The 14,838-nt window shown below is 36.5% G+C and overlaps 1 protein-coding gene across 3 annotated transcripts in view; it reads left to right on the forward strand.

Moving 5' to 3' along the window:
- Window positions 1-14,838, forward strand: part of LOC105456410 (sodium-dependent noradrenaline transporter) — a 30,332-nt gene that overhangs the window by 2,162 nt on the left and 13,332 nt on the right. For 2 of the 3 annotated variants that reach the window (XM_011700406.1, XM_011700407.1), the window contains exons 2-3: window positions 5,071-5,247; window positions 13,065-13,199. In XM_011700406.1, coding sequence (XP_011698708.1) covers window positions 5,082-5,247; window positions 13,065-13,199 — 301 coding nt within the window. In that variant the 5' untranslated portion in view covers window positions 5,071-5,081. Of the gene's footprint in view, window positions 1-278; window positions 441-5,070; window positions 5,248-13,064; window positions 13,200-14,838 lie in introns of those variants that run through there. The other variant, XM_011700405.1, reaches the window with a different exon arrangement.

Below are 14,838 nucleotides of genomic sequence, written 5' to 3' on the forward strand. Positions count from 1 at the left end.
AGATGAAACGATTATTCATCATTCGCGACACGTTGACGTCCGAACTGATCGAGTGTCGTATCTCAAAGATTCGATTGCCCGCGGTTAAAGGAAAATCTAATTAATGTAACGTTCTCGTAATTCTCGGGGAAACTCCGCCCCGGGGGAAACTCCCCACCCGAGAATTCGTCGTTAGATTCTTCGGATCCGACGAATCCTCCTCTCCCACTGTTCCGACATTATTCTATCGCGTTCTCGCGTAAGCCGTCGTTTGAATGAATATTTGAGACCGGATCGCGGCTCGCGAGTAGTTAGTCCGCCGTCGCAATTCGCGCCCGAATGACCGGCCGCGCCGATCGCGCGAGCATTTCGGGTTTTCCCTCGGCGAAGGAATTCGCCGAAGAAGAAAGCGAAAGAGGCTGCCTTTGCATATAGACTCAGGACGATGGAAGGCCGTCTCGGTAGGTTTCTTCTTCTTTTTTCTTTTCACGTAGCTTCAGATGGCAAGGAATCCCTACCACGTATAGAGTTTGTATTTTATTTTGAGACGAGGGCACAAAGATATCGTCATTTGATTCGTACGATTTGATAGATTTTTTATGGTTCGGAATGAAAACATTGGATACGAGAAATCTGGCGGATAGAATAAAAAAAATAAATCTCCTTTCTCATTGCGAAATTTTCTGTCGACGCGAAGAACGTAACGCAACGAATATTGTAGCTAAAATAAAGAGAGAAACTGTGTCTTTTCTATTTCTGTTTCTTTTTTAAATAAAATTAAAGATATCTTCTGTAAAATATGTCCTATAAATAATATCTAGAAACAGATACGACTACAGATATCTCATAGTGAAAGAGCTAATGAAAATCGTATGACATGTGTAAAGGTCACTTCATGATTCACTTCGATACTTCATATCATTTTAAATGAGTCGACATCAACTAGACATGAAAAAAAAATTTATTAACTATGCCATTTTTATGGCTCTCATATTTGTTTACATTATAATATGTTATAATATATTATAGCATATTCTAAGCAATTTCTGACTATTTATAAAGATTACATATTGAACTGATTTGCGGATTAAGCAATCATTGCGTGGGATTTCGAATTTACATCGCAGATGAGAGTTAGAGTTGCAAAATTATGGCAAGGTGTTACACCAAGTGAAAAAACTTACAAACTTGTATTTTTATATCACCACATTTATATTTTTGGCAGATGTTTAGGATAAAAATGTATCTGACTGATTTAAAAGAATATTAATGTTTATTGTGCAAGACGTAGATATATAAATATTTTTCACTTTAAATTAACATTTTTCTGAATATTTATAGAGATTATTGCGACGCAGAGAAATACTCGCTGCATGTGTTGTCGCTACGCGTATAAAAGATTTTGTATCAACAATTGAAGTTTGGAATTTGTCTATGTATTCACGAGTATATACGTTTTTGTTATTGTGAATGATTAAATATTACATACATATTCATCTCTAAGTTACGTCATCTCAGAAAGATACATTTTATACAAATGTCATTAAAAAATCTCTGGCTATCTTTCCAAAGGCAAATGTTAAATTAGAAATAAACAATGTTTATCTAATATCAAATATTTTCTGCCGATAATCACTAAATCAAAACAAACGTCGCGTATCTTTCTTTAATAACGGGAAAATATATCCCGTAATATTAATAATTTCATATCTTTTTCTGTCTATATAAAAGAAATTAATATTCTTCAGACTCTAAATTTGATCCATGAACAGTTGCTATGGAACCATTTTAAAAGTAATTGGAAATATAAAAGTTAACGAAATTTCCTATGTGAGAATTACTTATTTTCCATAAATTCAAATTTTAGTATATGATGAATTTAATATTGAGAAATAAGTGTAAAATTTTATATATCTATATTATTTTGAAAATTATATACATATATTACATATCAATTTATCAAAAATAAATATAAATTTCTTGATAATTAATTTTTACCAGCGTATTATTTTATTACTTTATTTACTTTGCATACAGTTCTTTAGAGTACAGCTGGTATAGTTATCGCTTCGCGAATGATTAATTATCCGTTTGCTTTCTTCAATTGCTTCAATTACGGGAAAAACTGATACGCGATGTTTGTTTTGATTTAGTGGCTATTGGCAGAAAATAATTAATAATAGTCACACGAGCTAATTATTATTAAGAGTGATTATTGTTATATAATAAACTAATCTTAAACATTTATGTGCATCGTTAAAGTTTAATATTTTTGCGAAATGAAAAATAAGAATAATTTTGCAGACAGAGAATAGTTAACTTTGAATTTACGAAATGTTGCCTCTACGAAAGAAAACAGAGTATGTCGTAGAAAATAAAAATTAGAAATCCGATTCTTCTTACATCAAAATTTTCCAGTCTATTTTAATTCTCCTCTACGGTTTTTAAGAATTATTATTGATAATAATTCTAAATTCTGAATAAAAATCTTATGAAACAAGAAATCTCTGATGTTCTAAGAGAGGCCGCGCTGTATTAGTCAAAGTGGAAAACAAGACCTGTCTTGCGTTAACGCAAGAATTAAGGCGTGTCTAGTTTAAACGTGTGACAGAAAAAACGTAGTAATCGTATCAAAAAAAAAGAACGTGAAATCTCGACGATTCATTCCGCGCGTCATTGTGGTTCTCCTATTTGTCCTCCGTGTGTGCGTATGCACTTGCGGGTATATATTACCATTTGCGGTTCGCTTATTATATCTTTGCAATCCGATCGCGATTATGGTTGTTAATTCATACCTCCTTGGACAGCGATTCGAGAGATGAAATTTCCGCGAGAAAAAATCGACTCCCGAATATGTAAATATAAGCACGAGGGTCCTCTAGGAATATGTCGACGTAAATTCAATTTTCGGAGAATATCGTTCTTCTTATAACTCCATCTTTTCCTTCTGTTCTAGCGATTATCCTCGTCAAAACTAGTTTTGGAATACTTGTTAAAAACCGATGATAGATCGATTGAAATATCGTCATTTGCATGTTGGAAGAGAAAGAAGATTTTGTAACGATTTTTACATTTCAATTTTTCCTTATTATAAAAGGAAAACATTGTAATAAGTTAAAAAGATAGAGGAAAACGCTGTAATAAGTTAAATAGTGAAATAGATGCGTTTATAAGCGAAGCAATTAGATTTTATTAAATTAATTGTATTAAAAAATATTATTTTTGTGAGAACATGTATCAATTTTTTGAAAGATTTCTATTTAAATTAATCAAGCAATTTCAATACATTATTAATTTTAGTAAAAAATTGTTGTCAATATTATTTAATAAATACTATTCAAGAGTATCTGCACAAACAAAATCCTCAAATTAAAAAAAAGTTTAACTAAAAATAAAATCTTGTCCTTGTATTCTGAATTTTAAAAATAAAATAAAAAATTTAAAAAATGTATCTAAAAACGAAGTAAGTAATAAAAAACAACATCGAAATATGCTCGTAAAATCATCATATTCTTCCTCAGATATATTTCGAATCATTTTATATTTACGAAATGCATTTAATTTATGCGAATGAATTTTATTAGATCGGATTCTTTAAATGCATTATTCAATTATTTCCATTTATGGACCCGGCCAGATCCTTCATCGGCAAACCGGTTTCCGACGTCGCGACGGAAGCGGGAGCGAGCGATCTCGCAACGACCGCGACGGTGGTAGCGGCGGCGGTGGCGCCGACGACGACGACGACGACGACGGTGGCGGCGAGCGGATGATTTTTCGTCGCCGTCCATCTTCGCGCGTCCGTAGGTGTCTCCGCGACCGCCGAATATCAATTAACTGGGTCGGTCTGCGTGGATAAGCGTGGATCAGTGCGCGTGACAGAAAACCCCTCGTCGAGTGGCCCCTCGAGGCCGGATCGCCCGCGATCGCCTTTGAAATATACGCTGTTTGACCGGTACCCGTCACGGGGTACAATGAGGCTCGTTGGGGGCGTCGAGCGTTGTCGCCTGAAGGGCTATCGATAACTTGTCGTCGCCAAATTACACGCGCCCGCGCCGCGCCCCGTCGCGCACGCGACGCGCTCCTCTCTCTCCCCCTCTCTCTCTTTCTCTCTCGCATACACACGTATATATTTCACGTTAATAAATAAATATAATAAACACGTACTCTCTCTTTCTCTCTCTCTCTCTCTCTCTCTCTCTCGCGCGCGCGCGCGCGCGCGCACACGCGCCGTCTGTCGAATCGCCGATTTCCTTTCCATTGCGCTATCGCCATCCGTTCTCCACTACTTATCCCTCCTCTTCATCTCCCCGTTTGCGCCTTCCTTTCGCTCGGTTCCTTTCGCTATTCGCACACACTCGCGACCTTGCGCCTAATCCCGCGCGCGCAGTAGGCATGCAGATTTATGCACTTGTTCATGAGCTGTGTGCTTCCAAGATTACGTGATTATATTGATCAGTGGACGTGTGAGACTTTTGCTTCTAAGAAAAGCTCGTTTTAAGCCCTCAATCTCCCGGAAAAAATATATTCATTGTCGTTTAATTTGTATTTTCTTTCTATAGTCTGCGCTCAAGCAAAACGTATATAAATAATTTTCTTTCCCGGATTAGTGTAATCATTTCCTTTTCTAGGCTCGGGATCGGAAATTTTCGAGTTATTATCTTTTTTTTTAATTTCTTGAGTGACGGCATGCAAGACATTAATTTATTTGAAAAGAGAAAATGTCGAATTCTATAATTCGTTATGATTATATAGTGAAACATAGGGGTCTTAATTAAAAATCAAACAGCAACACAAATAAAAAAGCAACATAAATTTTGACATCTTTATATGAATTATTGGTGATGTAAGATGCACCTACATATGTTGAGAAATGCGAAATATTCCTGTGGTATTATGTTTCAACGATTATCTCAGTCAACCGAGCGATAAATTATTACACAATTTTTGCACATGTTAATACATCATCGTCTAAAGATCTTTATCTAAATTCTGACTATAATTAACTTACATGGGAATTTAATGTTATCTTTTAGAAAACGCAATTACGAGTCGAAGAGATCGTATATATTTATTGCCGCTGCTTTGCAGGTTCCGGAAGGATGTCGTCGACGGTGGTAAAGAATGCCGCGAAGGGCGTCAACGCGGCCGGCGACGGCAGGGAGACTTGGTCGGGGAAGCTCGATTTCTTGCTGTCGGTCATCGGGTTCGCCGTCGATCTCGCCAATGTGTGGCGATTCCCGTACCTTTGCTACAAGAACGGTGGTGGTAAGTGCATATCCGCAGTCCGAGCGGGCGGTGCGCTCGCTCGCTCGCCCGCAACGCGCGCGACGCGTTTTCCGCGCGGTTTATTTTCGATTATTTCGCGCGCGAGCGTCGAGTGCTCCTCCCTGTCATTGACGGGGCGCAGTGGCAGGAATACGATTTCAATAATCCGCCCTTTCACCCATTATCCCACCCCCGCCGCTCGCGTTTTGTTACGAGAGTAACGAGAGTCCCGCGGTTTCGCCTAAGCAAACGCGAAACCCTCCCCTCCTCCACCGCGCCTTCGCCACGAGCTTCGTATAATTTTTCGCATCATCGATCGCGGGAACCCTGGCATTATTCACGCCTCGCGTTTTTTTTTGCGCCTCAGGAATACACGTGGACGGAAATTGCCGGACGGAATTATGACCGGTTCCACCTGCGTCGATCGCATTTCATCTTTCGGCGCTCTCGCGCGCCGAACGAGATTCTCTCCCCGTCCGTCTCTGAAATCCGGGAGATACAACAAATCCGCCGTCGATTCTAATCGGTTGACTAGTTGTATGGCGACTGATGTCAATTTGCGTTAGGAACGCTGTTTAAAACGTTTATTATTACGTCCGTCCGGAGTGTAATTATTACTCCTTTAGCATCGGATCCACGGAGTTAGGGTCTCATGTACTACTTGCGTCAATGCGGAAAATTGCATTATGAATCACTTATTTGCGTCACGGAAAACATCGTCATGATTACGGTTGAGCCGTTGCTCTCGGTTTAAATTCGAAATTAATTAAGCAAGAAGATACACAAGTTGCTGAACTATAAAGTTTACTTGTTTCTTCCTTCAACCTTGACATTCTTCGTTATCTTTATTTATTTTTTTTTTTTATTGCGTTCTTCTGCGTGACTTCCTGCGACGCGAGAACATACTGTCACGGCTAGCTCCCTTTCGATACTCGTGTGCGGGGGAAAACTTCGTCAACCGATGCCCGTAACAACGTCGGACGTTATTTCGCAGTTAACTTAACTCGACGGGGTAGAGTCGGGTGTTACGCGTCGTCGAGTAATATACTCCAGCCGGCGAGCAATGGGCGTGCTAACCGGTCGGCTAATTGGCATTTACCTCGCGGAAAATGACCTCGGGATTTAGATCTCGCCCGGCAAAGATTCCCCGACGACGGTGTAGCAACTCTCTGCAGGTGCCCAAATTGGTTATAATTACAGAGAAGTAGTAATTTACAGGGCGGCTTTTCGTAAGTCGCGTGGGACGTTTACCCATAGTGATGTTAACCCTTGTCTTCGTTTTTTAACGAGAGCGGGCGAGTGCGAAAGTGATTAAAGCTGTGTGTTCACCGCTTGAATTTCTTTTACTTGCAAGTTGCAATAACTCAGCTTTATTATATAACAGGAATTCTAAGAATTCTAAGATTTTTTTATTTTATTTTTTTTTAGAAACAGAAGGTTATGCTTGATTGCGAATAGCATACTGCATACAAATGTCGCTTTTGTTGTAATATGATTGATATTTAATTAATTATTTTGTTATACTATTATATCAGTTGTCTATCAATTGCATTGCCTGCATTATGTAAATTTTGTAAACAGTTAACATGTTGCGAGCATTCCGCCTTGACATCTCGGTTACACTAATATAAGTATTACGCGCCGAATTTGCATAACATGTCTTGAAACGACGAAAAAAACCGACTTATCAGTTAACATTAATAGCTGTGCATAAATCAGAATAAATTAACAGGCTCCTCATATTGCAACGATAATTGCACTTTCTCGTATTGCAATTAATTCGCGCCTTTACTTATTACGGAAAAAGAAGAAATGACACTTTTGCTGATCTTTGAACATATAATTAATTAAACAATAAAATTAATTTAAAAAGCTACAGTATTTTCCCATTTACGCCTAGTAACCACCCCAGTTAAGGATCGTAAATTATTATTATGAAAAAAATCTTTGTTGAAGTTGTCTATAACTAGCAATAAAATTGGAAACTTCTCGATATCTTCAAACGTGAATCATCGCATTTCTAATAGATGTTAAAATAGTATTGATGAAATAATGATCCGTGTCAATAAAGAACAATGAGAAATAAATTGAAATTAAATTTCTAATGATTTAGTATATTAGTCAAAAATCCACAAAAATCGTGAAAATGTTCCCATAATTTTCTCAGATTTACAAAGTGTAGCAATAAAATCAAATAATATAATATTTAGAAATGAAATTTCCTTCGCAAATATCTGACGCAAATAAAATAATAATTAAATATTTGCGTATCTGAACGTAAAGTTATAATTCCTGTAAATTAACCCTCGGAAGAGAGAACATACTCTTCGCTGAACTATCGCTGAACTATGTCACTCTTAACTCGTTTGTATTGAATAATCAAAGGGTTGTTCCACGTATAAATATATAGTACATAAAACAACAGTTTTTGAGTTTTAAATTTCTTACATCCTTGCGAAGGAACGTACGAGTTTTCAAAGACCAACAAATACCATCGAATCTTGAGTGATACCATCGTTATAGCCAAGATTTAAAGTTGGTTTAAAATAATAAAAATTTTTATTTTGCTCGAAGCTTAATTTCGACAAAGGATCTCCTCATTCGAAGTTAATTAATTTTGTAATTAGATATATCAGTTTCAATTTTAAAAAGAAAAAGATCTATTAGAGGAGAGGAAAAAAAACCCATGTCTTCTGAGTACTCTCCGTATAAGTCGCATGTGGCGTCGAACATACATTTGCATTTACTTTATTCGTGAGCTTCCGCGATTATCAATCTGCCGTCTCCGCTCCTCGATGAAAGCTCCGATCTCACCTCCGCCGCGCGAGATCGCCTCCCGGCTTCCCGCTTCTCTCGGCGTGAGATCGATCTCTTGGAAAACGGTTGGCAATCTTATTGACTTTTGCTAAGCCCCGCTGCGGCGACGGCGATGGCGACGGCGACGACGGCGGCGGCGACGACGCCATTAGTACCGGTTCTATCGGGTTCTACTCCCCAGTAGGAATGCGATTAGGGCCGCTGTCAGTGATACAGAGGCTCCTCAAAAGCGGCTGCCAACTCAATTAAGAGCGGAGTAGAGCGCGCGGCTCCGCGCCATTAGGATGGGCAAGATCGGTCGCTAATTTCCAATTACCTTAATTAATTATAATTTCCCATTCGGGACGCGGGCCTTTGATCATGGACGTGCGCGACGCCGCTGCACCCCGCCGGACGGCGGCTGCGTCGTTATCGCCCTACGGGAGGCGTTATTAACGTGTTGTTTCGTGATTATAATTCGGAGCAGCCCGTACATACGGTATCGATATGTATCAGCCCCCGATGGCTGTCTACCGTTTGTTCGTTACTTCGACAACTTTTTATCCGTACATTTTTTATGCGTGACACATCGAGTTTTCCCTCGCGATAGTGAATAGACATATGAAACAAATTGGAGATAATTCAACGGATATCATAAAAATTTCTAATAAAACGATACTCGATGAAAGTTATGTGAATCGTTCGAGAGAATTTAAATTGATAAACTTCCTATAATAATTTTATTTGCTTGATTATGTTATACATAAATTACGTATATTTTGTTATTTATGAGAAAAATTAAATAAAAGAAAATCACATTTTTTTATTTTGACTTGGGAATAATTCGAACTTATAAAAATTAATGGAAGATAAGATTAGATGATTGCAAACGAGATTATAAGCGCAAATAACATATATATTTTATTCAAAATATGTTATCAAAGAAACAAAATTACATTTCGAATTTTTGCAATATGTTATAATATTTTGCAACACAATATATTTCTATGTTCACCTATCTCGTCATCTAAAAAAAAATTAATTAAAAAATATATAAATTTTTAAAAATACTTTAAAACTTTTTTATTTGACATAAAATTGTATTTATTGTATTATAAAAATTTTTTATTTGGTATAAATTGGTATTTGTAATAAAATTGTTCATGTTTTTTTAATAATGTTTTAAATAATTAAATACTTAATTGAGTTATTCTTGGGAGCCTATTTTTTCAATTTAAATTCATTTTAATTAAGTTATATTTAAGAAGAAACGCAGGAAATTTATCTTTAAATGTTTATCACGATTATAGGAAGCTCATCTCGCATGTTCGTTCAGTCGGGCGTCTATTGCATCTTCATCGTATCTACCTGATTATTTTGTCATAATTTTCACGGAAATTTCCATCACGCAAAATTCTCGGCGTTACAATATACAGTTTTTCCATTTGACTGAACGTTAAGATTCCAGGTTAGCAGGAAGTGCGTTTTCGTGCGTTTGTAATGTATCTTGATGTCGTTCGTAAATGCTAATCGAAATTCTAGACCGGTTTGCTGTAACGATACAGGTTACTCAATCGACGATGACCGAGTAGCCTTGCGCAATGTCATTTATAAGGAAGTCAATTCTCGTATTATGAGACAGATTAGTGGTTTAAGTTTTTCTTACGCAGCTCACGTGCCGCGCAATCTTTTTTTTTATCATATACGTAGCGCGGAATATCATAACAAATTCAGTTATTCAAACGAGTGAATCGGATTAATTTGTTATGCAGGAAGCAGGTGATCCAGCATCGATTCATTTCAAAGAGTTAAAAGTTAAAGTGAGATGTGTTACATCAAAGAAACTTTATTCTATATTCAGAATGTATTAATTACACATATCTGAATATGATTTAGATTATTCTTTAATTAATATTTTATGTATATTAAGATCCCAGTTTACATAATAATCTTTGCATAAAATTAGCGAACGCAATCTCTCTCATAAAATCGTGATTTATTATCCGAGAATTTATTCGAGCCGATGAATTTTTGTAGGACAATAAAGTTTCGGAGCATAAAGCGAAATGGCTCACAGAGATTGTTCTCTCTCTTGATATTTATAATACTTACACTTGAGAAGTGCGTGCTCTCTCTTTCTTCAAAGTAATGCGAGTCAAATTTTGTTAATGGACGGCACCAGCATCACCGGCGCGGCAGCTCGACCTAGACCCTCGTGTACCTATATCGGTGAAAGCGTATTCCGATCGACGGGCTACAATTGGCGCGATTATCTCGCGAGAATGCATTACGTTTTATTCGAACAAGCTTTTCGCCTTTGTTCGGGCGTAAAATGCAGCTTTAAGCACTAAGCCTTTGCGTGAGTGCCTGCTCGCGTTCAAAGGGAGAAAATTGAGCGGAACTGTTGTCCGGGGCCGGACGTTTGCTCTCGACGTTAGCGACATGTCAAGACAAGAGAAAGAGAGAGAGTGGGATTGTTCTAGATTTTGGAATTAATTTTTGTCGAATCTTTGATGTTTTGCGAATTCGCCTTCCCTTACAAAATAAAAATATTACAATAACTTTATCAGGACCTTCATATTTTTTTTTTAAAGAAGCGAATAATATCTGCCAGATATGTTGATCTCGATTTTGTTTAAGCATATTAAGAGCGTTTTAGATTGGATCATGATTTTAATTATGACTCGTAACTAATTTTCCGCGTAATGGAGCCATCCGGTGATGAATAGCTTACTTCGAGAGAATACAATTTTTAGTACGATCGATCGACGATTTGTGCTCCGGCAGGGACAAGAAGAAATTAATCAAGGTTGCTCAACGACAATATCCTTCTTAATGCGATTACATCTCCATGGGTACGGGACGGAAGTTCCGTTGGAGCTAAGAGAGAAGATCAAGGAAATAAGTACAGTCTCTTGCTCTTCCCTTTTTGATTGCATCTACCTACATTGCCATTATTATTTATGCAGTGCGAGCGGTACTGAACATAGTTTATTCAATAAAATTTTTTTCCGACAAGCAATGAAAGGTTGCATAATATAAATTATTACTATATATTGTATAAGGAAGTCAAATATTGATTGACAATTTGACGCATATTCAATATAAACATATACATAATTATATTAGTATAATAAATATTGTTTCAAATTTGTTTTTTTTTCATCTTCATATATTTCTAAACTTCTGCAGCGACTTTTCTTCATAGATCTACAAACACATAAAAAAGTATACGTTAATGCTTTTGAAATATACTTTTGAAATATTCCAATTGTAATACATAATGCATAAATATGATTTAGATACCATTATTATTTGTTCACTCAATATATTGATTCGCGACTTTGCTTAATCAAATTACTTCGTTCTTTCGGGGAAACGCTGAATTCGATAAATTTATTCCATATTATATATGGGAGAAATCAATGTGTACATAGAGGCAGAAAGATAACACACGCGGCTCAGAGAGAAACCGGTGAAAAAAATGCGATATATGACGCACTCATACCAGCGGGTTAGTTCCATAACTGCATTGTGCGTTATTTAGAGCACCGGTAGCGAGGTGCTTTTAGGCACGTAATTCGATAGTCAACTTTCGGAAATGCGGCAAGGTGACATTAACACGGTGACGCGACTGAGTCGATCGTCAGGCTGACAGGAACGGTGAACCGGGAGCTTTATCTAAAAAATTATTCCCGAAGAGTTTTTGCAATTCCGACTGCCTAAAGTTTCAATAGACAGCGCGAACATTAGAACAAGTGAACTGATCGTCCGGCGGGGAATAATGTGACTTTCGTTCCTACTTTCTGCGGGAGAATGTAAATAAAATTTCATTTTTATTTCCGTCATTATATAAAAAATAATAGCATATATATTATCTTTATAAAAGATATATGTAATATTATCTTTATAAGAGATGTATAATAATATACTGTTGCCAAGATTTATTATAAATCTAACGATTTTTAGTTGAGAAATATCGTGCACATTATTGAACAGCATTAACATATAATTTTCAACAAGCAGTGAAATGGTTTTTGATTGTGCTAACTTACAAAATTCCGTGTCACGATTTTTCATTGAAGTTTGTATTAAAGTTATTTAAACTGAAGAAGGCGCGCGTTTCCTTTTAAAGTAAACTCTAATGATTTCTTTAACAGTTTCTTAGCGGCTACATTTCTTAGCGGCGCGCCTTTCCTTTCGTCTCTCTAATTTTGCTCGTCTTTTAACTTCGCTTCCTTCTTGTACGGGACGACACTTTTCCGGAAGCAGCTCTCTTTCGTTCCTCTCATTCCCGCTTCCTAGATCGCACAATAACTGCTCTACTTCGTCGCACAATAGCCCCCCTTGTCTTAAGATTCAGTAATTTTTCGCAACACTCTCCGTTCTAAATAGACGTCCAATGGACGAATGAATAATCGGATCTCGTTTGATCGACTTATGTCAAGTAATTGAATTATCGGATAGAATTGTATTATTATGATGCAATGTTAATTGAAAATGCTATAATAATGATTGAGAATGAGCATTTAATAAATTCTTGTGATAATATCGTTTTAATATAAACATGAAACGAATATGAAATTTATAAAATAGGATAGGTAAAGAAAACAGAATTTTAAGGTATTTCCCTGATGATAATTGTCTCAATTAATTTGGAGTAGAAAAAAGGAATTGAAAGATACGCACATCGTGCATGCTGTTTTAAAGTGCTGCAAATATTCATTATTATTATTCATTTATTTTCGACTGCTCCACATTTTAACACAGGACTAACGACACGATTAACGTATATTTAAATATATTATATCTGTATCTTTGAAAAAAGAAATGAAGAGAGAAAGTAAATATGTAGATCAATTTAATTATTTACATATTGTAACAAAAATAATGGAAAATCTTAGGAAGTGCGTCGTTATAATTCTTTTTTAAAGTTGCAAATCAATAATTTTGACTACTTTGATAGTTCTAGCGTTAAACTGACAAGTGTTTTTAAATGGGCTTCGTACTTCTCTTCGCAGGTGCATTTCTGGTTCCCTACTGCGTGATGTTGGTGGTCGGCGGTATTCCTCTATTTTACATGGAGCTCGCTCTTGGTCAATTCAACAGAAAGGGTGCTATCACTTGCTGGGGTCGACTGGTACCGCTTTTCAAAGGTAAGCGTAATTAATTTATATGTTACAAATGCGACAGAGTATATCATATTTCCTAATTTTTACACCGTTAAGTCTACATTGTCAAATTTAACCTTATTTAAGTTGTCATTGCTCCTACTTAATAAATAGTTATTTTTAATTAAAACAATGGAGTTAAATAATTTTAAACAGTCCAATTTAATCCAAATTTGGGTTAAATTTCATTGTTTTATTTAAAAATAACTATGTAACAAGTAGAAGCAGACTTAAATAGGGTTAAAATTTGACACTATAGGTTTAACAGTGTACATACCTCTTTGGTATGTTATATAAATGTACATGATAGAGATACAATGATAGAGATGACTCGAAATGTTTGTATACGATGCAAATTGAATATAATTGTTCGAATATCATTACGGTTAGTGTGCGCGGCAAATGAGGAAAGAGTAATGATAAATCTTTTTAATCAAATCATATTACGTCTTCATATCTATGCGATCATGATTTTCCTCTAATTCGAAAATCATCAACGTTCCATTCATAATTTGCAAAGACATTTTACAGTCATATAATAAGTCTTATATAATCGCGTAGAACGCGTATATGCGTGCAGCAAAAAGCGCCTGAAGCGGAAGAAATGAAGAAGTAAAATTGTAACTCAAGTTCTCGAAAGTAAAATCGATTTTTGCAAACTGATCGCAAGAAAAAAGATGTCACGTCAACGAGCGATGCATTATAAAATCATATCGCATTACTTATTTAATCATACGGACAGTCTCAGGTACTAAAATTGAAACGTAATAATGTCCGATGACGTTATGACATAACTGCGGCCAGTGATTTATCAATAGCCAACACAATTCGGCTTAATCTTTTTATTCCTCTTTAACATCAATTTTAGCCAATAGCTATCAATTCTAATGTCAAAACGAAAAACTCTCGGAATACGACCATTGAACTTAACGGTCGGACAATAGAACCTGCTTCTTTCGATTTCTTTACTCTCTCGACTATCACTCTCTTTGTCGAGCGTACATGGATACACTTAAAAGTTTATAGCTTCTCGCGTAACGGCGGTCGCGCACCGACCATTGAATCCGCTCACGCACTCGCCGCGAGATTCATGAGACATACATCTCGAGACGATTACGACAGGTATATATATATATATATATATATATACACCGTATATATACTGTTCGCGCGTAGAAATCCGCGCGCGAACCGTCCGGGAAAGTCTTTTCAAAAGCTTAAGAGCCGGAACGGCTCCCTCTTTACTCTCATTATATTTTACTTTCTCTCCTTCCCGGTCCTCGGACAGGGTGAGATATTGGTATTCCAAGCCTACCCTTTCTATCCAACTTCGCGATCTTTCCCTTTTTCCAGCTACTGCAGAAACCGCGAGACTATAAATCGCCCGATCTTTTGGCGCGCACGAGGCTGAAGATGTCAATCGCGGACTGGACACGATGTACTTATATGTATAAATAACGTACATACATATATATGCTTACACATACATATATGCATATGTATATATTATATATATGTTAATTATATGTATATTAAATATATATACTATATATACTAAAATGACAAACATATATATTGTGCTCATCTATGCGCACAGTCTCATATATATATATATATATATATA

The sequence above is a fragment of the Wasmannia auropunctata genome, unplaced genomic scaffold (genome assembly GCF_000956235.1).
Source record: "Wasmannia auropunctata unplaced genomic scaffold, wasmannia.A_1.0 LD335690.1, whole genome shotgun sequence".
In the NCBI taxonomy this organism is placed as follows: Eukaryota; Metazoa; Arthropoda; class Insecta; order Hymenoptera; family Formicidae; genus Wasmannia; species Wasmannia auropunctata.